Genomic DNA, 27,163 nt, shown 5'->3' with positions numbered 1-27,163 from the left:
TGAGTTCAAAAGTGAGCCAAAAGTGGGGAATTAGAGATGGTATGAATGATTCTTGGAGAAATTTACTTATGAAGGGGAGAAAAGTGGGGTGGTAGCTAGTTGGAGGGGGCTGAGGAGTTAATGGAAATGTATGTACAGTCAAGTGTTGCTTAACAATGGGGATACGTTCTAAGAAATGTGTTGTTAGGCAATTTTGTTGTGTCAATATAAGAGTGCACTACACAAACCTAGATGGTATAGCCTAGTACACACCTAGGCTGTATGGGATAGCGTGTTGCTCCTAGGCTATACACCTGTACAGCATGTGACTGTTCTGAATACTGTAGGCAGTTGTAACACAATAGTAAGTATTGTATATCTAAACATAATTAAACATAGAAAAGATACAGTAAAAATATAGTATAATCTCATGGGCTCGCTGTCATATAGGCAGTCCATTGTTGACTGAGATGTCATTATGTGGCACAATATGTGTATATAAATATGTGTGTGTGTATATATGTGTGTATGTGTGTGTATATATATGTACAGTTGATCCGTGAACAACATGGGTTTGAACTGCTTGGGTCAACTTAAGTGGATTTTTTTCAATCAAGTGCAGGCCAAAAATACAGTATTCCTGGGAATGTATTTATATCAGTATGAGAAGACAGGGTGAGATTACAATTATTGGCCCAAGAGGAGATGATAAATAACGTGAGTTCTCAGAGAATATGGGCAGGTAATCCAGAGCCCAAGGGAGGGAAGAGATACCTCTCTTCCACTGTAATGGGTGGGGTCGAGGGAAGGATCTGGGCAGGTCCACGTAACTAAGAAACCAGGTAGCAGCAAGGTGAGGGATGTCTTACTATAAAGGCTTCCGTTTTTTTGTATGGAGAGGAGAGTCCCTGCAATGCAGTTAAGAGCAGGAGATGATGAAATTGGGCTTATCTTTGTGGAGAATAAGAGAGATGGCAGAGTTGAAAACCAGCTCTGTGAACCCAGAAGCGGCTGAGTGTTTCACGGTAGCACCAGTCTGCAGGGGTGTGGTATTCCCCAGGCACACTTAGCAGTTAGGAGCCAGATGCTTCTGTCCTGGGGTAGGCAGAGAACAGCTGGGCAAGGGAAGTGAGGATTTGGGCAAAAGAGTGATTAAAATGATACTGACAAGTCCCTGTTGGGTAGGAGAAGCTGTGAATGCATATGGAAACTGGTAATTAGGAGGTAGAGGGATGAAAAGGCTAACTCTTCAGGGAGGTGGGGGAAGAAGTAGTAAAGGAACTGAAGGTCGAGAAGTTGTGGTTAGAGAGAATCATAGATGAACATTATTTTGAAGGTGGAACAGTTTCAGGTGATCAGATCTAGGGTATGGCTATTTGAGTAGGTGGCAGAGGTAGAGTGGATGTGAATTTCCATGGAGGTGAAACAGCAGGTTAACGAACTGAGAGGCTAGAGTGATGCATGAGTCCCCCATGCCAGTGTTGAAATCATGCAGAATTGTAGCGAAAACTGGGCAAAAGAGAAGGACCATGAACCCTGGCTGCCAGGTCTTCAGAAATAAAGTGGTTCGACCAGAGGATCTGCAGAGGCTAGCAATAAGATAGTCAAGGAGTCACCTGGCATATGGTTCTTACACGGAGATAGAGAAGAAATGCCTTAGAAGTGGAATTATTTGGAAAGAGAGACTAGGCCTTTTCCCTTCATCTTGGTATCCCCAATGCTTAGCACAAAACCTGGCACACAGCAGGGTTCAATATGTTTTCATGAAATGAATGCATGAATGAAAGTAAACCAAGGCTTCCATTTCCTTATAGCCTGAAGTTAGCATTTTTCAGCTATATAGCTGCCAAGTTTAACTGGCGTTTAAAGGGCTTTCCAGGTTGAGGATTTCCTTAGGACCTGTTAATGCATCACAGCTGGGAAAAAGTAGTTTGGGATGGGATTGACTCAGGGGGCTGAATAGAGAAAGTTGTCTTGCCTCTTTCTCTTCTCCTGCCCCTGCCCCTGCTCCATCCCAGAGCTACTGTTTCCCTTTAATAAAGGAGTAATTAGGCACTGGGTTATTATGAAGTGCTATAGAATATTCCTGTGAGATCCTAAAAGTTCAAAAGATAACCAGTTGTTCCAGTTTATACTATGAAAAAAAAAAAAACAGAAATAGACCAGATGGAAAACCTCATAACGACTGTTCCTTTCTATAATGTCCATTTTCACCCTGGATTTAGGCACTATTCGATTTTCCTGCTCAAAAAATAATTCCATTCACATATGTGTTTTATTGTCTGTCATTTCAACTTACAATTTCCAATAAACATTGGGAAAATGGGAGAATTTAATAATATACAAAATTTTGTCCATTTGAGGTGATAACCTTGTAATAAAGGTAAGCTCTGAATGTAGAATCATTTCTTTAAATTTTCATTTTTAAATCAATTTGAAATTCTCTGCATTTCCTTTCGGAGCTTGGCTTTTCTAATATGTGAAAAAAATTCAAGTATGCCAAAATTGAGGTGTATTTCTCTAAATTAGGTATGTAATTCTCTTTAATGCTAGGAGGGTGCCATATATAGTAAGACTATAGAATGAAGAGTTCACCCAATCCTTTTATTGAAAATATGTGTGGTCACATTACTTGCTTTCAATATATGATTTAAGAATTTTCTCTTAATTTTATATTTGCTCAGATTTAGCTCCCAGGCTTTTGTCATTTCTAAGCCTGCAAAGCCATGATAAAGAGCTATTGTCTGTGGTACAGGCAAATAAAACTTGCCCTGGCTAGCTTTCCCTACCAAAGGCCGCTTCTACCAACTCTAACTTTAAGGAAAATTAATGATGTTATCTCAGTGATTTCCTGATGCCAATGAAGAGTCTGAATTACAGATGCCTTGGAAATATGCACTTCCACCTCTATTAAGCACTTGATCTTATTTTTTTTCACTTCCCTATCAATGTTTCCATATTGCAGAAAGCCAAATAACACAATTGTATCCACTATAGAGAATTCACTATTTAAGTGGAGAGCATCACCGTTGGCCTATAATGTCCCCAGTTTGTAATCAGTTAAATGTTGCATGACTCCTTACTGCCTCTCAACACATTGTGAATGAAAATTAAACTTGATAGAAAAGCAGGAACAAAGACAAAATCTTGGTAAGAAGGATTTATAAACTGTTTCATATAGCTGATACCCCATTGAAAGTTATGAAGAAGGTAATTTAAGCATTTTCTTTCTTCCTTTGTGGTTCTGTTGACATTCCATAGGTGTGTGGCTTCTAAAATTAAAAAGATAGCCAACTTGTAAGAGCAGAAATAAAAATGCACTTAACAAACCAAGTGTATTTAGTTTATTAATGTGTGGTGGGTTGGAGAGAGCCCAAACCACAGGGCTAAATATACTGCAGTTGATAAGTGTGACAAATATTCTGCAAACAATAAGAAATAGAGAACAATTTGCGTCTATTCAGCAACTAAAGCACACGTTATAGAGATTTGGTACAGGCTGGAGTTGTGTGAATAGTCACAGTTTCTGGGCTCACCCTCACCATGACAAACCAGGTGAAAAATGCACCACCTTCTCTGTAAATGCACCTCACCTTCTGATAGTGCACCAAGGGTCACATTAGACAGGCTTCAGTTGCTAAAGAAGACTCTCAGGACCCACAATATCATGGCTTACAAATCCATGCTCTATTGCCAGAAAAGGCTACATTGTAACAGCATTACTGTCAGGATATGGATCCACGGCCACAGGCTGCCTCCACAGCAAGGGGGTCTCGAGAGGCCAGTGTAATTATTTTGCCCCTCTCCTACAACAATCTACTTTTTCCATATACCATGTATTATTTTTCACATAGGTTAGAGGCCATGTCTCTGTTAGTTCTGAGTTTAAGACATCTTGAGGACATGGCCAAACTAATTTTCTCAGTTTATATGGTTTGACAGATACTGGTGCCCAAGAGAGGTCTCATAACATGACCCGTCTATCTCCCAGGGGAAATACTGTAATCTTGTTTAACTGTTACCCACTAGGGAAAGAATGGTTGTCTCTCAGTCTTGATGCTAAAGAGGTTAAAGAACACCTAGTAGGTTCTGTTTTCCAGTAATTATTGGTTCCCTTCTCCAGCTATCAACCTTGACAGCTTGCCATCCCTATCCTTCCTCCTGGAATTGGATGCCCTTGAAGTGCCCTTCTTGCACTAGGAAGTCTTTTTCATCAGTTTATCATTTCTCATTCAAAGCAAATTCTACCTGGCCACATATCTCTAGCCCAGCTCCTAATTCTCCCGTTTCTTTTATTTCAAGTGGATTCATGCCCTTTGGTCTACCAGACATGGTGCCATTGAGAAATAACATCTTTAATGGGAAATACACATGAGACACAAAAATGTGACTAGGCTAAAATCATATGAATAGTAGTCACTCCTAAAAGGACTTTGGTTTGGGTATGTCACAGAAATTTCTGTAGCCATCCATATCAAATTTCCAGCTTTTCAGTCTCAGGAAAGTAGGCCCACCAAATTCAACTTAAATATCTGTCACTGATTCAAGTTGTCCCAATTGTCCCTCCACCCACTAATAGCTTTCCACACAAAGTAATAGGGAAAATAGCTTTTTTTTTTTTAAACACATAATGTTGTGACAGATGAAACATACAGCACGTAAACCTTCTACCACATACCCAATACCTTTCTTAAACCTTCATCATCACAATTAATGGCCACACAGTGTTCATTGAGATTGTTATAAATCATTGTTCTTCAGATTTGACTGGGTAAATATTCCCTCAGGGTATTTCCTGACACAGATGATTAATAACAGATATGTCCTGTGAAAGAACCAAAAGACATTAATGAATACTAACCAAAAGCCACATTAATATTGTTCCATGGTGTTGTAGTTGCAGTTAGAACTCCCATCTCATCATCCAGTGTGTTGGGTAGGTTGGCTGACTCTCCCACTCACATCTTGGCTCTTTCAAGGAGGAGGAGGTTTTAACAGAGTCCTCCACCCCAAGAGGCATCTGAGTCTAAACTAAGGGAGCATATTATTCTCTTATTTTAAACCTCTTCCTAGGCAGCAACATTATGTTAGGTTTTCCCTTAAAAAAAAAAAAAAAAAAAAAAAAAAAAAGTATCGGCCAGGCTTGGTGGCTCACACCTGTAATCCCAGCACTTTGGGAGGCCGAGGCAGGCGGATCACGAGGTCAGGAGATCGAGACTATCCTGGCTACCACGGTGAAACCCCGTCTCTACTAAAAATACAAAAAATTAGCTGGGCGTGGTGGCAGGCGCCTGTAGTCCCAGCTACTTGGGAGTCTGAGGCAGGAGAATGGCATGAACCCGGGAGGCAGAGCTTGCAGTGAGCCAAGATTGCGCCACTACACTCCAGCCTGGGTGACAGAGCAAGACTCTGTCTCAAACAAAAAAAAAGAAAGAAAAAAGTATCTTTGGTGGTTTCCTTCCCCTTGCAACAATCTCACCTTTTTCCTTTTATCATTAATTTTAAGCCAAACCTCTTCCCCAGCTACACACAGACACACAATGCAACAGTCCCCAACTTGTGAAGTTTCAACTTAACAATTTTTTTATTTCACAGTGATGCAAAGTGATATGTATTCAATAGAAACCGTACTTCTAGATTTGAATTTTGATCTTTTCCCAGGCTAGTAATATGCGGTATGATACTCTCTCCCCTTGCTGGGCAGCAGCACTGAACCTCAGCTCCCAGTCAGCCACAAGATCATGAGGCTAAACAACTGACACTTTACTGTGTACTGTGTTGCTAGATCATTTTGCCCAACTGTAGGCTGATGTAAGTGTTGGGAGCACATTGAAGGTAGGCTAGGCTAAGCCATGAGTTTCAGTTGGTTAGGTGTATTAAATGCATTTGTGACTTAAGATATTTTCAACTTATGATGGGGATTATAACTCCATATAAAGAAATGGTGCTAGCCTGTCCACTAAGTGACAAAACATTTGTGTGACAGCTTCAATTAGGCAAGGGACAGGGAAGGAGCAATCCATTCCATTGATCCTTGCGGAATTCTTGTGCTTAAGTACCAACTAATAGCCATAGTATCTTATTTTGGAATATTACCAGTCTTTGAACTACTAGGTCTGGCATCAAAAAAGAAAACTGTAGTGACATAGGGAATACTTGTAAGTGCCCAATTTGAATTATCTTTTTACTTGTCATTGGCCTCACAGGTGTAGCCCATTTATCAAAACTGATAGTTGCTTTGGTTTTATGGTTGGGACTCCACCTGCAGGCCAGAGAGGGTGAAGCCCAATGGAAAGAAATTCTGAACTTACATTAGCTTTTGCTAACCCAACCAAGGAATTGGATTCTTTTTAGCAGTCTTGCCATCAGTTTGCAATTGCCTCCTAATCCATTTTGTTCAAGTTCTTAGGTTCAAGTTCTCTCACTTCCAGATTCCCCTAGAAAGTTATATCATCAGTAACCAATTTCAAAGCCTGTGTTACTTCCAACCAAGGGTAGCTTGTTGAGCAACTTCAAAGGTTCTTTTTCATCCCTTTTATCATAATCATCTTTTTTTTCTTTCTAAATAATGCCTTAGTAATACCTTTAGCTAAGAATGAGTTGGAGGTGTCTTAAACAATCTTGCTTCTGACACTCACTGCCCTGACAGTGGCAGTTAGACAGGGTTCAATTGCTAAAGAGGACTCACAGGACCCAAATGACAGTGCTTACGAATCTAGAGTTCTTTGCAGAAAAAGGATGCAATATACCTACAACATTAAAACCAGAATAAGTGTCACAGCCACAGGCTGCCTCACAGCATAGGGTCCAGAGAGGACAGGTACAAGCTATAATTGCCCTCTGTCTACAAAGCCACACCAAGATGCATTTTCTCTCTTGGAACAAGAGCTACTGATGTGAGCACAAAACACCTTGGAAACCAGGGGGCACAAATTGGAGTTTCAGCCAGGCTTTCTTATGTCCTGCCAGTAACCTAGGCGTACTGTTCCTATGTAACCAGCCTCAAACTCACTGGCTTCCATTGGTCTCACTGTGCCCAGGTAAAAATGGTCAGTGTTATTGTTAGCAATAAACAATGGTGATAACCTGCAACCCGTGGCTACACTTCAACACAGTAAGTCATTTTGAAAAGAAAGTGCTTTGACCAGGGCTCTGCACTGTGTAGATATTTTAGCAAGGCCTCTCGTGCCAACTCCAGCCTCTCTGGAATTAACCCTTACTGCACAGACAACTACATCAAAGTGCATTGACTTTCTTGAAGTGCAAAGATGTGCTTGGGAGGTCCTTCAGCCATAAGTGCAAGTTGCCTGTAGAATGGCATGCCTGGGCAAGAAAAATCAGCAAACATGCAGCAGTTCTTCTACCATTACTCACCTCTTTCTGTTTCTGTGCTAATTAGATCACAGAATTATTTATACATCAACATAGAATATCCAGGTTGACCTACAGGATGAACTTGGGGGTTATATAGGCACCATGAGACTTTTTTTTTTTCCACTAACCAACTTTTTGGTGCTTCTGTTTTATCCTACTGTTGTCATTAGCATGGAATGCAGAATGGTTTTCCTTTTCTGTAAAGTCAGTAAGGACATATTCTGCCACCCACTTTTCCCTCTTACAATATGTACCTCCATGAGAAATCAGAAAACCTAGATAACCTGCCATAACACCCAGAGCGAGTCTCCATATCTCTGGTCTCAGTTGTCTCAACTGCAAAATGATTTTAAAGCAACCTTCTGGCTCTAAGAGTCTATCACTCTGTAAAAGACAAAAAAAAAAAATCTGTCTTACATAGAAAGGAATAGCAAGGGTTAGCTACTGTGGCATACATAGAAAGGAAAAGAATTAGCTTTTGAAGCTAGAAGGTTGAGAAGATGATCAGGCACAACCAGAGCCTCAGGAACCATTAGTGGGATCCCTGTGCTGAAGTCCTGCCTGCTCGCCACCCCCCAACCACCACTGTCTGCTTTTTCTGCACAGCAAAGAGGATCCTGGAGAGTCAGCAATTTTTATCCTGTCCCCACCCTCTCTCACCCCCATAGCCCTCATGCGTAGGGTACCACCACATGGTCCCTATTCTTCAATGGCTTCAAAGCCTATAGCATCCTCTACTGTAAACATAATTTAGAAAGTGAGGATGTATTAGAATACTTGGGTTTTTATAAAGCTTTGAAGGTATATCTACTAGTGAATACACACACACACACACACACATATAATATTTAATGGAAATTCCTAGCTTAAGGAAAAAAATGGTTTCACACAACTGTATCTGCTGGTTGTTTATTGAGGGTCCTAAAAACAGCTAATCATTACATTTAATGTTTCATCAAAAAGTCTAGGTGCGTTCTCTAAGCTGTTCATTTGGAAAAGCATATGCATGGCAATTAAATTGTCCCTATTGATATTCTCACTTCCTTTTCAGGTCCATAGCATGGATTGTGTATACCTAAATAGAATTCTTTTCAAAATAATTCCATGAAAGTTGAATTCTGTTTGACATGTTTGTTTAGGGAAATGTGCTCTTCAGTCTTCTATGATGGATTGTTCTTGTGTTTAACCACATCCAGTTTTAGCAGAGCACACTGCACAGTATTTCTCTCCTAACTGTGTCATCTTCTGCTCCTGTAATTTCAGAGCAATTGCTTTGCTCCCCTCTGGAGCTATTTATACTCAACAATTGCTCTTCTGTGTGTTACCCATTCACCTGTACAGAGATAAGAGCAGGCCCAATAAAATGAAATTCATGCAGTTTTTCTCTTTGTTCGTTTCCATCACACGGATAAATAAGACTCTTAATACAAAAGCGATTCTAAAAATTCTCACTAGTTACTTCTTAAATGCCTGGATCAGAGGCAAAATACTTAATGATGACTAAAGCAGAGTAACAAAAAAGAAAATAATCGAAAAACTTCCAACCACCCATAGCTTCCTTCAGTATAGAAGGAAACATGTTGGGAATATTGGTGTTTGGAAGAAATCCATTCCTCTCTTCCAGTAATGGAGCGGGTATACTGTGTTTCTAAGTGTTCCTACTACGTGCACTTGAGTATACGCCCTCTGAGGAAAACAGGCACACAGAAGAGAGAATAAAAGTTTGAGTCTTTTGTCTCTGAACCTCTCTCCAGCCTCCCATGCAGTCCGCTTTCAGCCATTCCCTCCTCACGTCCTCCCGCCCTCCTGCCTCCTTGCATTGCTTTTTAAAATTCTTTATTATTTTTCTCACTTAACTCCTCAGGTCAGTCTCCCAAGTTATCTTCCTTCCTCCCACTTTAAACAGAGTCTCAGCTTCCATGAAAAGGGTCATTTCTCGATCTTTAGAGTATTTCAGAGCAAAAACAGAGGGGCCTTCCCTTCCAAGGGAGGAGTGCAGACTCCTGCTTCCACCGCCATGTCTGCTTCATGCTTCTGGGGAAACTCCAGGATTTTCTGTTTTCCTTTTTTTTAAAAGAGAAAAATGTGTGCGATATAGGTGCAAAAGTATTTTTGCACAAACCTACATAGGTATTAACCACTATTTTTGTTTCTTTCTTAATATTTAATTAGAACTGGCCACGAATAACTTGTAAAATACACTAAAGCCTTAAGTTTACATTTCTTTATTACTGGGAAAGCTGTTTACTGAGTGGGATTTACCTGTATTTATGTGAACTACATTTATAATTGAATTGCCCCTTCCCCCTAGATGCATGAGAGATTTACTTAATTAGCATGGATTCCTAGTCTCAAAGGACTGAGAATTTCAACCAGAGCTTAGGTGTATAAGGTGGTATAAAAGCAATGTTGTTGTGTTTCTAGTTTGGCTAATAAATTGGCTTTAGAGAAATGAATCTTTTCATGACACTTGGGAATAAAGCTTGTGATTTGCTGATGTTGGACAAGGTTGAAGTTTCACTTTCGTTAAATTTTTGTCCCTGGCATAAGATTAAATACCTCCTCAGATCAAGGGAATTTTCCTCCCTCAGTCTTATAAAGTTCTTAGAGGACTTGGAAAGCATATTATAAAATACAATTTGAAGGTGAAAGGAGAAATAAGTGAGCCTCAGGTCTGAAAACTGGATAGATTATACAATTACTTTAGTTTGCCTATAGAAAATTTTAGTGGAGAGTATTTTCTTCACCTAATATTAGGGTAGCAGAGAGATGCTGAGGTGACTGATATTTCAAGGAGAAAAGTGCTTAATGATTATAAATGCATAGCTAGAAATAGAGTTTACACAACCTTAGCCATACAGATTAATCTAACAGATTTTCTCTAATACCAATACAAGAAAGTATTATTGGATCTCTTCAAACATTTCTGCTAAAACATTTTTTTTTTCTTATTCAGGTGAAAATTGAGTCTGTTTATGTAGAACAGGATAGGCCCCCTTAACTCTCAGATATTCCCCAGTAATCCAAGCATGGGAATTATGTCTTTGCCCGTACCTGCACCCAATGCCAGTGAGATTTAAGAACAACTTCAGATCCTGAATACTGATGAAACTCATCAACTTAGAGTCGAGGGATAAAAATAAAACACCTTTCAAAGAGAGTGTGGTTCAAGTTTGGTGTTTATTAAAGGGTATGAGAGGGTCCTAGCTAGGATTCTCAAAGGAAAAAGGACACCGAAAGGAAGGTTATACTCTCTGAATCATTTGTGATTTTATTTGTTTTTGCAGTGGATCTCTTGAGCCTGTCAGCTGCATGTGATGCCTTGGACCAGCACAACCTCAAGCAAAATGACCAGCCCATGGATATCCTGCAGATTATTAATTGTTTGACCACTATTTATGACCGTCTGGAGCAAGAGCACAACAATTTGGTCAACGTCCCTCTCTGCGTGGATATGTGTCTGAACTGGCTGCTGAATGTTTATGATACGTACGTATGGCTAGTTTTTGTTTCCCGGGCTCTGTCATAGGAGGCTTAGCTTACAGAATGGTGACAGTGTAATTAGCATTACAACAGGGCCTCAGAAGCTGTGGACCTAATGCTGTTCCTGTGATAAATCATTTTTGCATTTATGACTTGAAAAATATTTTAATAAACTAGGAGTTAAGAGCCAGAACGTAGATTGCTCTCAGATTCGAAAACAAACAAAACCCTGAGATACTCATTCTTCAAATAGTGGAATAAGTCAACATATAGCCCTTGGTTCTTTCCCTTTCTCGCCCATGGATTTTGGAATTCTTCCATGCACTTCAGGGGTGGCTCCCTCTCACTGGCGGCCATGGCTGTGCTCCTGGAGACACTGGCACACCTGTCTCCAGATCAGAATTGTCTTAGCTGATACTTAGGAGACTTGTAGAAGATTATGAATTGATAGGCCAAACAAAATGAAAACAAGCCCTTAATACAGCAAACTTAACTCCTCAAACTGAGAACATTTTTGGTTTTATTTTGTTTTTTAATAAGATTTTATGAAGTTTCAGTTTGGCGCCTCCATTCATCACTCTCTCTTAGAGAACAATTATTTGTTTATTTTGGATTGCACATGGGAGATATCCCCAGTTCTGATTTTTTTTTTTTTCTTGAGCTTAATGAAGACAATTGAAGAAGGGAGCAGAAGGAATTGGTTTTAATGTTGCCTAAATTCTTCTCAGACCTCAAAATTATTACATACCTCATTTCACCAATCAAGAACATATTCCCATTTGGAAATCTGGGAAGGTTTTCTGAAAAGAGTTGCATAACAACTATTTTGCCTTTTACCTTTGTTGTAGACTTCTACCACCTTTTAAACTAAAATTTATAGCTTTTTTTCTTTCTTATTTTGATAAGGTATTGCTTTTTAAAATTTCAGGACCACCTGACTGTTACATTCATCTTAGTTATCTACCAAGTCCTTGAACATGTCGGATTTCAATTGTGAACTACATTTACATTAGTTTTGATAAGAGTTTGTATTCGGGCTTCTCCTCAAATATATTTTGGCACTGTTTTCTTTGCAGATGACATGTGAATGCATTCTGAATATTTAACTCCATTCTACCTGCCTGAAAATTATTTGGTGACAATTTTAACTCCTTGAAGTTGCTGTATAAAGTGGATTTGTTAAATTTTGAACAACCTTTTCTTAAGAGGAAAAAAGATAAGAAAATTTTCCAATGATAGGAATTTTGTTAGTCCATTAGTGCCCAGGATTTCTTTTTGACTGAGGGATTTAATAAATTTTAATAGTTGAAAGTTGAGCGTATTGTTCACCGAAAATAACCGCAGTTGGAACTATCATTTGTGATTTTGAAGTGCTAATGAGCAAATTATTTGAAAATGTTTTCTCCTTTTTCTTTTTACTGATATCTAAGGGCCAGTAGCTTTCCGTAATAAAATAAGAAGCCAAAAAACTATTGAAAGACATTTTTTAACTTTAATTTTAGGTTTTGGGGTACATGTGAAGGTCTGTTACATAGGTAAACTCATGTCACGGGGGTTTGTTGTACAGATTATTTCATCACTCAGGTATTAACCTATTTATGCCTAGTGTTCCATTACTGGAACACTAAGCTTTTGTGGGAATTATTCATATCCTACTGCTCAAGGTCATTGTCAAGGTCTGATTTTCACAAAAAATAATTTGCAACCTCCAGCATAAACGGGTTAACCGCAGTACCCAATAGTTGTCTTTTCTGCTCCTCTCCCTCCTCCCACCCTCCACCCTCAAGACCCCAGTGTCTGTTGTTCCCTTCTTTGTGTTCATGAGTTCTCATCATTAAGCTTCCACTTACAAGTGAGAACATGCAGTGTTTACTCTTTTGTTTCTGCATTAGTTTGCTAAGGATAATAGCCTCCAGTTAATCCATGTTCAAAAGACATGATCTCATTCTTTTTTAAAGCTGCATAGTATTCCATGATGTATATGTACCATATTTTCTTTATCTAATTTGTAATTGATGGGCATTTACATTGATTCCATGTCTTGAAAGACATTTTCTACAAAATGGAAAACTTTTCATTCCTATTTTTCCTTTTTTTCCCCATGGATAAAATTAGCTTATTAATAAATTTGTTATGTGGAATGCTTTATTTCAGTTTTCTATATGCAAAGTGAAATAAAAGCAATCTATATTAAAACATTGATATAGCAACAGGTTATTTATAAATTTATTTTTTAGATCATGTATTTGAATGCTGTTTAATAGAGTATCATATTTTTCTCATAGAGATAAGCATTTATATTTTATATTATGTGTTATGTGGCCTGAAGTGATTAATTTTCTTTCAGTAAGGGGCAGTCTGATGAAGATCTAAGCATTTAAGAGGGCAGAGCAGTTAGTTGCCGGTAATTTTTTTGGCTTCAGTGACCAAAGTGGGTAATTTGCTTTAATAACCAAAGTAGATTGGTGAAGAGTAGTAATTCTTCTGCTTACCAACTTAAACCAAGGTGGCTTTCCATAGGTGAATAGAATTTTTTTTCTTAATTTATATAGAACTTTTGCAGTTCAAATACGAGTTTTTAGGAATTGAAACTTGGTAAACATTCAGTGGTCAAGTTGGTTGAATTTCCATTGTATTGTAGGTCATCAGTCAAAGAGATAATAAATTTGGAAAAGTTCAAAACAATCTTAATAAAACAGCGGTCAATAGAGTTCACACCACTTTACTCTTTTATTTTTCCTTTTCAAGGCTTTATACTTAAGTAGAAGTGTTTACCCTCTAGGAAAGTGTCAGTAATTGTTTTCTGGTTTGATTCTTCATAACAGGGGACGAACAGGGAGGATCCGTGTCCTGTCTTTTAAAACTGGCATCATTTCCCTGTGTAAAGCACATTTGGAAGACAAGTACAGATGTAAGTCGTGTATACTAACGCTGTATTCTTTTATTAATGTTGGCTAATTACCCTAGTTCTAGATGGGACATGACAGACTGTTCTTATTTGACAGCAGGTTCCTCATGTAAGATGTAGAACTGCTTTTAGAGTGTCATAAAATTTGGTTTGTGCCATTCCTTGTCAAACATTAAATTGCAGGTATTTAAATAGAGAATGAGGATTAGCGTTTCCAGTCCAAGTATTATTTTACATTATACTGACTGTGTCTGAATAAAACACATGTTCCTAGGGGATAAAGTCTGATTTTCTAACCTCTTTCTATAAGTCAGAAAAATAAGTGTGAAGATTTAATCCCTGCACTTGTCTAGTCTTTGGATTCTTATTTAAAGAATACTATGTGACATTCATGTTCAAGAAACATTGTTTATTTTATAATCATCTTACTGCAAGTTGTACTGATACATCCAATTCCGTGACATGACTAACATTTTATTATTTGGGAGACAGATAGCTTGCTGTTTCTTAAAGGGTAGATACGTACCACCCTACAGAATTTCCTTTTGATTACGCATTGGGTTCTTCTGCTTAAAAATTTTAAAACCAAATTCAAAGCAAATGCTAGAGGAGTGATGGTTCAGATGACCAAGTGACCATCCATTCCTATTGTGAAAGGCTGCACTTGGTTTTCGCCTTGAAATACTTATAAGCAATCTTTCCAGTAGGAATATTAAACCCGGCCTAGCTGGTCTTTTCTCTCTTCCCCTAAGGCCTAGCCACACATGTGAGGAGATGTGCTGAGCTTCAGTACAGGCAGGAGATAAAAGCCACTCTGTGTCCTCCTGATCATTTCTCCTTCAGGAGTAAGCCACAAAATACACAAACCATTTTGACTCTCACTTTTATGTAGTGTCCGCTTGAGTTTTCTCATCCTGAGAACCAAAGAAAAATAACTGAACAGCTTTTATTAACCATGCTAAAATGTATTTTGGATAAGATGGGATATCTGTGTGCTTTTCTCCTTTAAACATTGTAGTTACTTATTATAGATTAGGTTTTAATCTACTGTATATATGGTATAGTAACAGCACATTGTAAATATAATATTAAAGTGAATAATTGAGGAAGCTTTGAGCTGGTGTTTCAAATAACTACTAAGAAGGAACATGGTTTTAGGTTGGTGAAACAAAAATATTAAATTCAAAATGAGATGTTTGAAAATAACTCATAACTTTGAACATAAACATCTAGGTATGTGTATCGGAGAGAAGATAAAAAGCTGTTCGTACAATCTCAATTTTTAATGTCATCTTAGGTATCTTGTTAAAGCATTTAATTTCCTAGAGTTTAAAGTGTGCTTATGGGTACAGAAAGCTTTCTTGGATTTACTTTTTTTGAAGGGGCAACTTCTAGGTGAATATAAGGTATGATTAAATTTTTATATCTGAGAACAAAACATAACATTGCAAGCATTCGGTATGTTCATTCATTCTGTTACATATATTGGGCACCTACTCTCCACCGGGTACTGCTAGTCTACTCTAGATACTTCTGGCACACAACTGACCAAGATATGGTTCCTTCCCTCAAGGGGATATAATTCTCCTGCCAAAAAAGATAGACACATATTAAATCAATGCCAGCATAACGTGATATGAGCTATTAATTAGAAATATGCAGCCAGGCGCAGTAGCTCACGCCTGTAATTCCAGCACTTAGGGAGGCCGAGGTAGGTGAATCACTTGAGGTCAGGAGTTCAAGACCAGCCTGGCCATCATGGTGAAACCCCGGCCTGGCCAACATGGTGAAACCCCGTCTCTACTAAAAATACAAAAATTAGCTGGGCGTGATGGCATGTGCCTGTAATCCCAGCTACTCAGGAGGCTGAGGCAGGAGAATGGCTTGAACCCAGGAGGCAGAGGTTACAGTGAGCAGAGATTGCGCCACTGCACTCCAGCCTGGGTGACACAGCAAGACTCCATCGCAAACATCAACAACAACAACAACAACAAACTATGCACAGTATCCTGTGGGAACACACACATGATGGACTGGAAGCTCAGTGATCTTATGACTCCATAAAGAAGTCCCAATTGTGGTACATTTTTGAATCTCTGGTATCCAAAGAGGGTGGCGTTTTGGGCCAGTTATACGTCTCTTAATGCTAAAACACTTATTTTTTGATGTAGTTACATCCTATATATAATAATTCCCAAGGATTGTGTTCTGGCTTAGAAGAAATTTAAGTGTCAAGGGTACATGTAAGCTTGTGCTTCTTGCAGTCACATAGTTTATGTAAAAGTTATCACACTTCATATATATACAGTGATCATTAACTTGATTCATAAAAATAATAAATGTCCAGATTAGCACAAATTAGAAGTAACCCCACTCTGTGGAAATATTGGCTACTCTTGAGAATTGCTACTGGAATTGAGTTGGACGTCAGTTTCTGCTGGCATCCATGGGTGCTGTGTTTTGACTGTTGCAATTTTCTTCTTCCTTTGTAGACCTTTTCAAGCAAGTGTCAAGTTCAACAGGATTTTGTGACCAGCGCAGGCTGGGTCTCCTGCTGCATGATTCTATCCAAATTCCAAGACAATTGGGTGAAGTTGCATCCTTTGGGGGCAGTAACATTGAGCCAAGTGTCCGGAGCTGCTTCCAATTTGTAAGTTTTTCACCTTCTAGGTAACATATGTATTCGTTCATATTTTAGAAATTAATTTAAAAACCCACAGAGCTTCAGTTTCTCATATTAGCTCTTCAGTAGGCAGTAGGTGTGGGATTTGGGATATTTGGAACCTCTATAGTAAGCAGCTTCTGGAACTCTAGGTTTTGGGAAAGAAGACAGTGCTGAGGAAGGAAAAGAAATCTCCATCTGCAGCAGGGACCCCACAGTTACTGAGGTGCTGGAAGGGAAGAAGTTCAGCAAGGGAGGAAATAAGTCTCTAGCCACAGAAATCCTATGTATATAAGAAAATGGCCTTTGTAGGCGAGTCTCTTAGTCTCTGAGTCCTTTCTCTAATTCTGTCATTATAGCCTCCTTTCAATGGATGTTGGTAAATTGTTAGCACAGCTATCCTTTTTAAAAAAATGTCCTTTGTAGCTTTGACATTCCCCTATTATTCCAAAGTCTAGAAGTGTGTACTCTGCTAATGTCCATCACTAACTGAACACACTCTTGTCCATTCTATTTCCTATCCTGTCCCATTGCTTTTTCTCTGTCATAGTCAGTACCCCAGAAACACCCTCTTCTTCCCAAATGCCTGAGCACTCCACTGATAGACATTCACATTGCTCTAATTTTTTTTTCTCTGTTTTTTTTTTTTTTTCTTTTTTGAGATGGAGTCTCGCTCTGTCACACAGGCTGGAGTGCAGTGGTGCGATCTCTGCTCGCTGCAACCTCCACCTCCCGGGTTCAAGTGATTCTCCTGCCTCAGCCTCCTGAGTAGCTGGGATTGCAGGTGCCCACCACCACACCCGGCTAATTTTTGTATTTTTAGTAGAGACGGGGTTTCACCAGGTTGGCCAGGCTGGTCTCAAACTCCTGACCTCAGGTGATCCACCTGCCTCGGCCTCCCAAAGTGCTCAGATTGTAGGCGTGAGCCACCACACCTGGCCTCTAATTTTTATTAGGTAAATAGTGCTACAATGAACATCCTTATCATTTAGCTTTTATCTTTGAAGCTTTCTTTATAGGATTAATTCTCAGGCGTGTGATTGCCAGACAAAAGAATACAAACCTTTTTTGTGGCCTTTCTTCAAAAGTTGTTCTAATTGTAATGCTATCAGTATTGAAGGAGTAAGATACTTTCAGTATCACATTATTCACGGTGTTCTTATTTATTTATTTATTTTTTCAAGTGCTAAGAGCTGTTTTTCTTATGTAGGGTTTCTCGATCCATTCTAATTCTATTAACAATGGCTGAGATTTACAAAATAGAACTAGCTGTAGAGCTAACTGGGTTGTATCTGAAGTCTTTGACCACAGACTAGGATGAAACTATAGAAGGCTTCCTGGGCAAAACACTGTGAATATTTAGGTGTTTAAAGCAGTTTGAGTATTTATTTAATAGTTAGTTGGACACATTTACCAGATGCACACATAATAAGTTCACGTATGTAAAGTGGGATATACTGTTTGAATTATTTTGCCACAATTATGGCAAATTAGCTGTAAATGTAAAATACATGTGGAGAAATAAGTATCTTTTCTTCCTCATACCCAAACCTTCCAAAATGCAGATAGATGATCAATCCAATCAATCATCAAAATGTAGACACAAGTAACTTTCATACAATGAATATTAATGGCCACAAGCAATCTAGATTCATTTTGATTTTTTAAAATCCAATTATAAAACAACTTGCCATAAACATGAGTTATTTCCTAATCTTTTGGTTTTTTTTTTTTTTTTTTAGACAGAGGGTCACTCTGTCACCAAGGCTGGAGTGCAATGGCGTGATCTCGGCTCGCTGCAACCTCTGCCTCCCTGGTTCAAGCGATTCTCATGCCTCAGCCTCCTGAGTAGCTGGGATTACAGGGCACCTGCCACCATGCCTGGCTAATTTTTTATAGAGACAGGGCTTCACCATGTTGGCCAGGCTGGGCTCGAACTCCTGATCTCAAGCAATCCACCTCCCAAAGTGCTGGGATTACAGGTCCTAATCATTTTTCACCTTTAGTCAAGTCTCAGTTACTTTTTCAGTTCTAGTGAAGCACACACACGTGTTCATATATAGGGATATATAAACATATGTGTGTGTATTGTGACTTGGGTTAAAGGTAAGGTTCAGTGATGGTCCCTGCTGCAAAGTAAACTAGGCTCTATTCCGGGCCCGCTGGAGCCTTTGTTTTCTGTCACCCTGAGTACTGACTCATCAGGAAGCCACCACCATCCTCACTGCAGCCTCTGGCCCTCTTGAATTTGGTTGTCAGGATAAGGGGTGGCCAAACAGAAGCTCTGCTTTGCCTGGGCTGCCCCCCTTATCAGGAGACCAACCTATTCCATTTCTGCCTGCTGCATCCTTGTGCTGGATAACCTCCTACTCCCCTAAGCCCGTGTCTCTGGTTTGGTTACATTTCTGTCTCTGTAATAACAACTCTGTATTCTCAGTATCAAAGCTCTGAATTCAATCCATCCTTGCATATTTATTGAATGCCTCCTGGTTGGCCAGTCAGTCTCCAAGCTCTTTGAAATGTGAAATGTGTTTTGTTTTGTTTTGTTTTGAGAAGGGGTTTAACTTCATCACCCAGGCTGGAGTGCAGTGGCACAATCATGGCTCATTGCAGCCTTGACCACTGGGCTCAAGTGATCCTCCCAGCTAAGCCTCCTGAGTAGCTGGGACTACAGGCATGGACCACCACGCCTGGCAATTTTTTGGTCTGTGTGTGTGTGTGTAGACAGGGTCTCTAGCCATGTTGCCTAAGCTGCTCTCAAGATCTTGTGCTCAAGCTGTCCACCCACCTCAGCCTCCCAAAATGCTGGGAGTACAGGTGTGAGCCACAGCATCCAACCTTGAAATGTTTTCTATGAGACTGGGGGGAAATCAGTCAAGATATGAATGGTGGTAACAGGTGGCTTTTGATTTTCTCTGTACTATTTTTATTTTCTGAGTTTTCTTCTTTGAACATTTATAATTAGAAAAAAAAATTAGTAAAGTGCTGCCTCTTTTTTTAGGGAAAGAAACATGTTTTGTTTGATTGCTTTCCATTGCCATCCTTACATTGTTTCCAGGCCTTCTCATCATTGCACTGGCTTCCTAGCAAGCCTCCACTCCACACTCCAGTCCTTTTCATTGGTCTTATTGCCCTCATTACTGGTTTTAGAGAAAAGCATTCACCATATGATGCCATCCTTGAAAATATCAGTATCCTTGTGTTGTCTACTGAACAAATCCTAATTTCTCTATTTAACTCTCAGACCTTTCCTAATCTGGTTTCATAACCACCCATAGTTTGCTTTCACTATCATGAAACAGCTTCTCCTTACCACTTGTACCTATTATGCTTATAAATAATATTGTTACCATTGCTCCTAACAAAACTTTGTTCACATGAATTCTCTCATTTAATCCTCACCAAGTCCTTGAGGGGAACAGAATAGTCAGGCTTTGGAGATTTTGCTTTTATTATTGTTTAAGTGGATGAATAATTTATCTGTGCCCTTAAAGTCCCTCAGCTGGTGGAAGAGTTTGATTCCTAGTCCAGTATGCCCACCGCCACATTTATCACCTCATTCCCAAATATGTAGTTTCTGATACTTCTGCTCTCCAGCTTCCCGAGGCCAAACAACAGCTACTTTTCCTGAGTCCTGGATAGAATAAGAAAAGGTATAACAAGACAGGGGACCTTGAGGGGGAGGAAGAATGAGTTTGAAGTATTGGCAAATTGAGTATTTCTAGTCAGATGCTAGTAAATTCTGTATGTATGGTGAGGCTTACATTACTTAGATTTGGGGAGCCTCTCAGCTTTGTAGCAATTTGCAGTCAGGTCGAATGGATCCATTGTAAATACTTAAGAATCCACGTCCTGGCCCTGGCATGCTTTTCCTTGGCCAGGTGCACTGGCGGTCACCTTGCCTTTCATCGTGCAACGTGCATAAAAATACAGTGTTTGCTGTAGGGAAAGATAACAGGAGTGAAAATGTCCTCTGCCCTTTGTTTGAAGCCTAGGACCTTGGGAATAGGGCTGGGCTGGCTCCTTCAGCAAGCTTGTGCTCAAAGGCCACTATTTCTACCAGCCTGAGGTAAACGGTAACAAAGTACTTGTTTATCCTACAAATGCATTCCTTGCATCTCAGATTTCATTTCCTTTGATTTCTTGTCGCCAACTGGAAACCTTACTTTTTTTCAAGTTGGTACAGTTAGAAAGGTACTGAATCTTCTGATTCAGACAAGGGCCCAGTATTGGCAAGAAGTTTTTCTGTGCCACACTCTCTGGATTATTTATTAAAGGTTTTCTCATATCCCCCGCCCCCACTAGCCACTTAGAAAAGGAAATCACCCATCCGGTCTAAGTGAAAAATTCTGCTTATTTAAAAATCACTATAGGTCTTCCAAGGAATTATCCATTAAGCCAGGAAATGAAATCACATCCATGGATATGAAAAAGGAATATTCACTATAAATTTATGGCTTTGACAGTGGTATCTTTGTAGATACTAAATGAGGCAACAGGATATGTTTCCACATTAATAGCATATTGCAGTCAACACATTTACTGGGAAACTGACTCATTTTGGTAGTGATAGAAGTAAAGTTTTGCAACGAGTTTGTTTTAGAGATACAGCTGTAATTAATATATTGCCAGCTTGTTCCTATCTCATATTCCATGGAAACAGCCCTGTTGAGAGATTAGATTGATCTTTATGACCTTAGTAAGGCCAAGCCTGCCCTGGCAGTGAGTCACATAGACTGCCTGAAGGAACCTTGAGGATTATCTGCATGTCTCCTTTTTCAGATAAGGAAACAGGCCCACAGTGTCACAAGGAATCTAGTCTACATCATACAATTATATCATGTTATGGCTTCAACCAGTTCAGAGACGAGATTGAAATAACATGGTGTTAATGTGTTAATGTGATCCCTTGTATGAATTTTAGATTGTAATAGAATGAGATAGATAAATAATAAACACCCTTTCTCCAAACCACATACGTGCACACACACATCTTGATTGAAAATACTCTAATCCCAACATAGCTATTTAGTCTATCTTCAAATAAAACCAAGTATCACTTTTAGGTGGGAAAACTTTATACAGTCATGTGGTGCAGAATGACGTTTTGGTCAATGACAGGCCATATATACTATGGTGGTCCCATAAGATCAGTTTAAGAAGAGATTACAATGGAACTGAAAAATTCGTATTACTTTGTGACATCGTAGCCATTGTACAATCATAGCGCAAAGAATTATCTCACAAACCTGCACTGCCAGTCATTTAACAGGTAAAAAAGTATGTTTTAAAATATTTTATTTTTAACTATTATGGACACATAATAGTACTTATTTATGGGTTACGTGTGACATTTTGATACAAGCATACAGTGTGTGTAGGGTAACACAGTCAGAGTAATTGGGGTGTCCATCATCTCAAACATTCATCATTTCTCTGTTAGGAACATTCCAATTCCACTCTTTTAGTTATTTTGAAATATACAATAAATTATTGTTGCCATGCATGGTAGCATGCACCTGTAGCCCCAGCTCCTCAGGAGGCTAAGGTGGGAGGATCACTTGAGCCCACGAGTTCAAGGCTGTAATGCACAACAATTGCACCTGTGAATAGCCACTATACTCCAACATGGACAGCATAGTAAGACCCTATCTGTAAAAAGATTTAAAAATATATTGACTACTATAGTGACTTTATTGTGCTACCAAACACTAGATCATATTTCCTCTTACCCATTATTTTTGTACCCATTAACCATCCCTTCTTTATCTCCCAATCTTCACTACTTTTCCCAGACTCTGGTAGTCATGATTTTACTCTACCTCCATGAGTTCAATTTATTTTAGTTACCATACATGAGTGAGAACATGGGATACTTGTCTTTCTGTGTGTAGCTAATCTCACTTAACATAATGTCCTCTGGTTCCATACACGTTGCTGCAAATAATGGGATTTCATTCTTTCTTATGGCTGAATAATATTCCATTATGTGTTTACAGCACATTTTCTTTATGCATTCATCCACTGATGAGCACTTAGGTTGATTCTGCATCTTGGCTATTGTGAACAATGCTGCAGTGAACATGAGAGTGCAGATATCTTTTTGTGATTTTGATTTTGTAGTATTTTCTTCTGTAAACAAGTTAAGAACTTTATTGTTTAGATAGCGTCAAGTATACCAACTTTGTATTCAATATGCTTCACCTATGAAAGCTGGAGTGTCAAAATCTTTATTTTACATCTGTTTTCTGCCTCCTGTTGTACTTAGCATTCAAAATGAATAAGTTGCTTTTCCATCTATCTTCTGAATTTCTCTATTCGTATGACAAAAATGAATACCATCTATGCACAGTTGTTGTAATAATGTAGAATGATATGAAAATGAGAATAAATTACAGTCTCAACTATTGAGAACAAGTATTTCTCTGTATTAGAAACATTCCAAATTCCACTCTTTTAGTTATTTTGAAATCTACAATGTATTATTGTTGCCATGCATTGTGGTGGGCTCCTGTAGTCCCAGGTACTCAGGAGACTGAGGTGGGAGGATCATTAACACATAAATGATAAAGCATTCCAGAATACCTGGAGTAGTGACTGGCAGAGTGGTTAAGTGCATAGGCTTTGAAACCAGACTGTGCCTGGGTCCAAATCTCAGCTCTACTATTCGCTGGTTGTGTGACTATGGACACATTTCTTAACCTTCCTGGCCCCTGAACTCTTGGAGGTGATTGTGAGGATTAAATGAACCAATAGAAGCAAAGCACTTAAGAGCTGTGGTGGATACATAGAATATACCAGCTGTGGTGGATACAGTGAATGTTAGCTATGATTATCTAAAGTGTATTGTGGCATGAAAATATCCTGCCAATGTTAACAATTTCTTTTATCTATAACAAAACATCATCTGTGGATTGCATTTTAGAGACTCTAGAGATTCTGTTTCTCTGCAAATGTTAAAATGTCGTTATCAGGAGACTTTTGGCTGGTTAGATTTAGACAGCATTCCCCGGGCCAATTGATTACTTTTTTTTTTTTTTTTTTTTTTTTTTTTGAGACAGAGTCTCACTCTGTTGCCAGGCTGGAGTCCAGTGGTGCCATCTTAGATCACTGCAACCTCCGCCTCCCAGATTCAAGTGATTCTCTGCCTCAGTCTCTCAAGTAGCTGGGACTACAGGCGCATGCCACCATGCCCAGCTAATTTTTGTATTATTAATAGAGATGAGGTTTCACCATGTTGGCCAGGATGGTCTCGATCTCTTGACCTCGTGATCCGCCCACCTTGGCCTCCCAAAGTGCTGGGATTACAGGTGTGAGCCACTGTACCTGGCCAATTCCATTTTATTAATACATTTTCCATCTTGAAAGTAACTCCTAAAAACCCTACTTCTCTTAGGTTTCCTTTGGCTTTTTGTTTATTAATCAGACTGTGGGCCCTTTGGTTCCATAGACATTCTTTTTACACCCCTTTTGGACGGATGAATACTCACTAGTAACTAAGTAATTAGTAAGAGTTAATACAATTTGGTATTTATAAAGAGGTGGCCTTTCCCAGAATTGAAGGTAGACCCTAATAGTCCAATCAGCCTTCCACAGAGATAGCTGGCTGCCATGAAAAGCTGAGCGATATCACCGACCTCTTACCAGGCCTGCTCATGAGTAGTTAGTTAAAATTCCTGCAATTTTCAGAAAAGACCCTTATCAGAGTATTATCAGCATTGTCTTAAGTTTAATATTGATTTCCAATTGCTATTTTTAAAAATTATAAGCTACCGTGAGTTAAGCTTTATGATGATCTGTTTAAGTGGTTTGTTTGATTAACTTCTCTATGTGGAGTAATGGTTTCTTCACCAGAAATTTGAAGATATGTTTGTGTTGTAGTTGAAACCTGTTTTATTCATACAGTTATTGCTAAGGAAAAGCATATGTCATTTTGTTTTCCATCTTCGTCCTTCTAAAGTAGCACTTTATTGTTATGACCAAATCTTCCTTTCTTCCTCTCACTCTGTCTTTTCCTTCCTGCCTGCCTGTCTTTTCTTTCTCTTTCTTCCTTTTCTCTTTTCCCTTCCCTTCCCTTCCCTTCCCTCCCCTCCCCTCCCTTCCCCTCCCCTCCCCTCCCCTCCCCTCCCCTCCCCTCCCCTTCCCTTCCCTTCCCTTCCCTTCCCTTCCCTTCCCTCCCCTCCCCTTCCCTTCCCTCCCCTCCTCTCCCCTCCCCCCTAAAATTCCCTCATGCTTTCTTATAATCTCACTAAGTTCCACAGCTCTGTTTTCTGTTCCTTTAATTTTGCCTTTTCCTGAACTGGATTTTAAAGGATTGTAGGAGGCAGTGGTGGAAGAGGTAACTTTATATCTTGTTCTTTTACATAATGTGTCCTGAACCACACTTGGGAAAGTATATTCCATGGTACCTATAGACAGATATATGTGCTTTACCATGTATATGTGAAACTTTTCTAATTTAACTTTCCTGTTAAATTAGAACTCTGTAGCATAAATTAATACTGTTGAGTATACTTAGGGATTTGCATAGATTTGAAATTGTGCATATGTTCCCTGGGGCCATGGTGTTAATTGGTTTATTAGTCAGGTGGAGTGGAGAGCCTGAGGTCAGGACAGTTGTCCTTGAACGTGGAAATGAAGAGTGGATAATCACCATGTGTTATTGTTTGGGCTGATTTTATCTTTAATGGGTGATTCAGAGTCCTGATTAATATTTAGAGCAGTGACTGCTGGCCTCCTACCTGCTCATTATCTTCAGAACTTTAAATAAAATACTTGATTTCTACCCAAGACGGTAGTTATGGGAAGCCTTTTGCTTCTTCTTGTCGCACAAAGACAACTCTTGACCTCTCAATCCTTACTTTAAACAAGAAAAAATTCTGTACATGTGGGGACTCTTAAACTCATTTTCATGGCTGGAGATTCACATTTAGGGATCTAGGAAAAGCACATCTAGGCAGAGTAGATGAGGAGATGCTTTAAGAACCATGACAAGGACAGGAAGGAAATCAATTTTGCGTTAGGTTTGTATTTTTAGAGAAAACGAATCCTGGGGAACTTTTCACACTCATTACTATTGACATTAATACCATTGCCCTGTCCCTTTCACAGTTACTAAAATCACTCTTGCCCACCCTCCTGCCTTGCCCACAACCCCTTCCCGTGAAGGAGTGACTTAGGAGAAATAATGGTTTCCAACAAATGTTTTATTTTGGAAACGTTTCAAGCACAAAGAAGAGTTGAAAGGATAGTCTAAGGAACACTCATCTGTATCATACATCTGTACAATCCATGGTTGCTTTTTGCTCTACTTACCTCTTCTACCCTCTCAGCTCTGTTTATGTATGTGTCTGTCTGTGTACATATACACACAAACACATTTTCCCCCATGCCATTTAAAAGTAAAGGAGCATCACAACATAAACCCCTTAACACTTCCCCATACACCATTTTCTTAAAGGACATTCTCTAACATAACTGCAGTGCTATCATTACACACAAATTTAACAGCAATCCAGTAATACCATCTGATATGCAGTCCACACTGAAATTTCCCTAGTGCCCCAGAATTATTCCTTATAGCCACCATTTTCTTCCAGCATCTAGTCAAGGTTTTTGTCTGTCATGTCTCTGTACCTTCATTTAGTTTTGAACAGTCTCCCAGCATTTTTTTTTTCCTTTAATGACACTGACTTTTTAAGTGGGGGACAGAGTCTCACTGTGTCACCCAGGCTGGAGTGCAGTGGCGCGATCTCAGCTCACTGCAACCTCTGCCTCCCGAGTTCAAGCGACTCTCCACCTCAGCCTCACAAGTAGCTGTGATTACAGGCAGGCACCACCACACCCAGCTAATTTTTGTATTTTTAGTAGAGAAGGGGTTTCACCATGTTGGCCAGGCTGGTCTTGAACTCCTGACCTCAGGCGATCCACCTGCCTTAGCCTCCCAAAGTACTGGGGTTACAGGTATGAGCCACCACGCCAGGCTGATGTTGACATTTTTTAAGAGTTCAGGCCAGTTTTCTTGAAGAATATCGCATACTCTGGGCTTTTCTGATGGTTCCCTTGTGATTCAATTAATGTTAACATTTTTTGGCCAAAAGACGATAAGATGATGCTCTGTACCTACCACTGTATCACAATCTGGAGGGACAAAATAACATTTTGTTCCTATTGGTATCACTAAGAAGGTTAAGGTGGTGTCTGCCAGATACTTTCCTTGTAAAATATCCTTTTCCCTTTGTAATTAGAAAGTAATTTTTGGATATTTTGACATATTATAATATCCATTCCTTAACCTTTCACTCTATGGTTTTAGCATTTATTGATGATCCGTGTCTAATTCAGTTATTATATTGGTGGTTGCATAATAGTGGTTTCCTAATTCTACCATTCTTTCTGCATGTGTTAGACCATTTTCTTATGTAAAGAAGAGCTTCTACCTCTCCCCCGTGTATTCATGAATATCACTGTGGACATCCAAAGTGGTTCTGAGTGTACAAAGAATGATATCTCTCTTTACTGAACTGCCATTGGATACTATTTTTGTCTTGGAATCGTTTCAAATGGCAGTGTATAGAATGGAAAGTCCTTTCTCCAGAGAGCAACATAAACATATATCTAATAAATATATTTCCATATTAGCCAACTGTTTTATGGGAACAACACATTGACATAATTAAAACGTGTAACACGAAAGCTGTGCTGATTTGAGAAGCTCATAGAGTTTTGTTTCTTTTTTTCTTTTTTGCCACTTCAAT

At 39.2% G+C, this 27,163-nt stretch overlaps 1 protein-coding gene across 1 annotated transcript in view; it reads left to right on the top strand.

The window, feature by feature from the left end:
- Nucleotides 1-27,163, top strand: part of DMD (dystrophin) — a 2,044,437-nt gene that overhangs the window by 1,942,665 nt on the left and 74,609 nt on the right. Inside the window, exons 64-66 of the mRNA XM_025371836.1 lie at nt 10,641-10,842; nt 13,662-13,747; nt 16,237-16,394. Of these exons, the coding sequence (XP_025227621.1) occupies nt 10,641-10,842; nt 13,662-13,747; nt 16,237-16,394 (446 nt within the window). The remainder of the gene's footprint in view (nt 1-10,640; nt 10,843-13,661; nt 13,748-16,236; nt 16,395-27,163) is intronic.

The sequence above is a fragment of the Theropithecus gelada genome, chromosome X (assembly GCF_003255815.1).
Source record: "Theropithecus gelada isolate Dixy chromosome X, Tgel_1.0, whole genome shotgun sequence".
Taxonomy (NCBI): Eukaryota; Metazoa; Chordata; class Mammalia; order Primates; family Cercopithecidae; genus Theropithecus; species Theropithecus gelada.
This window is presented reverse-complemented; position numbering and strand designations above follow the sequence as displayed.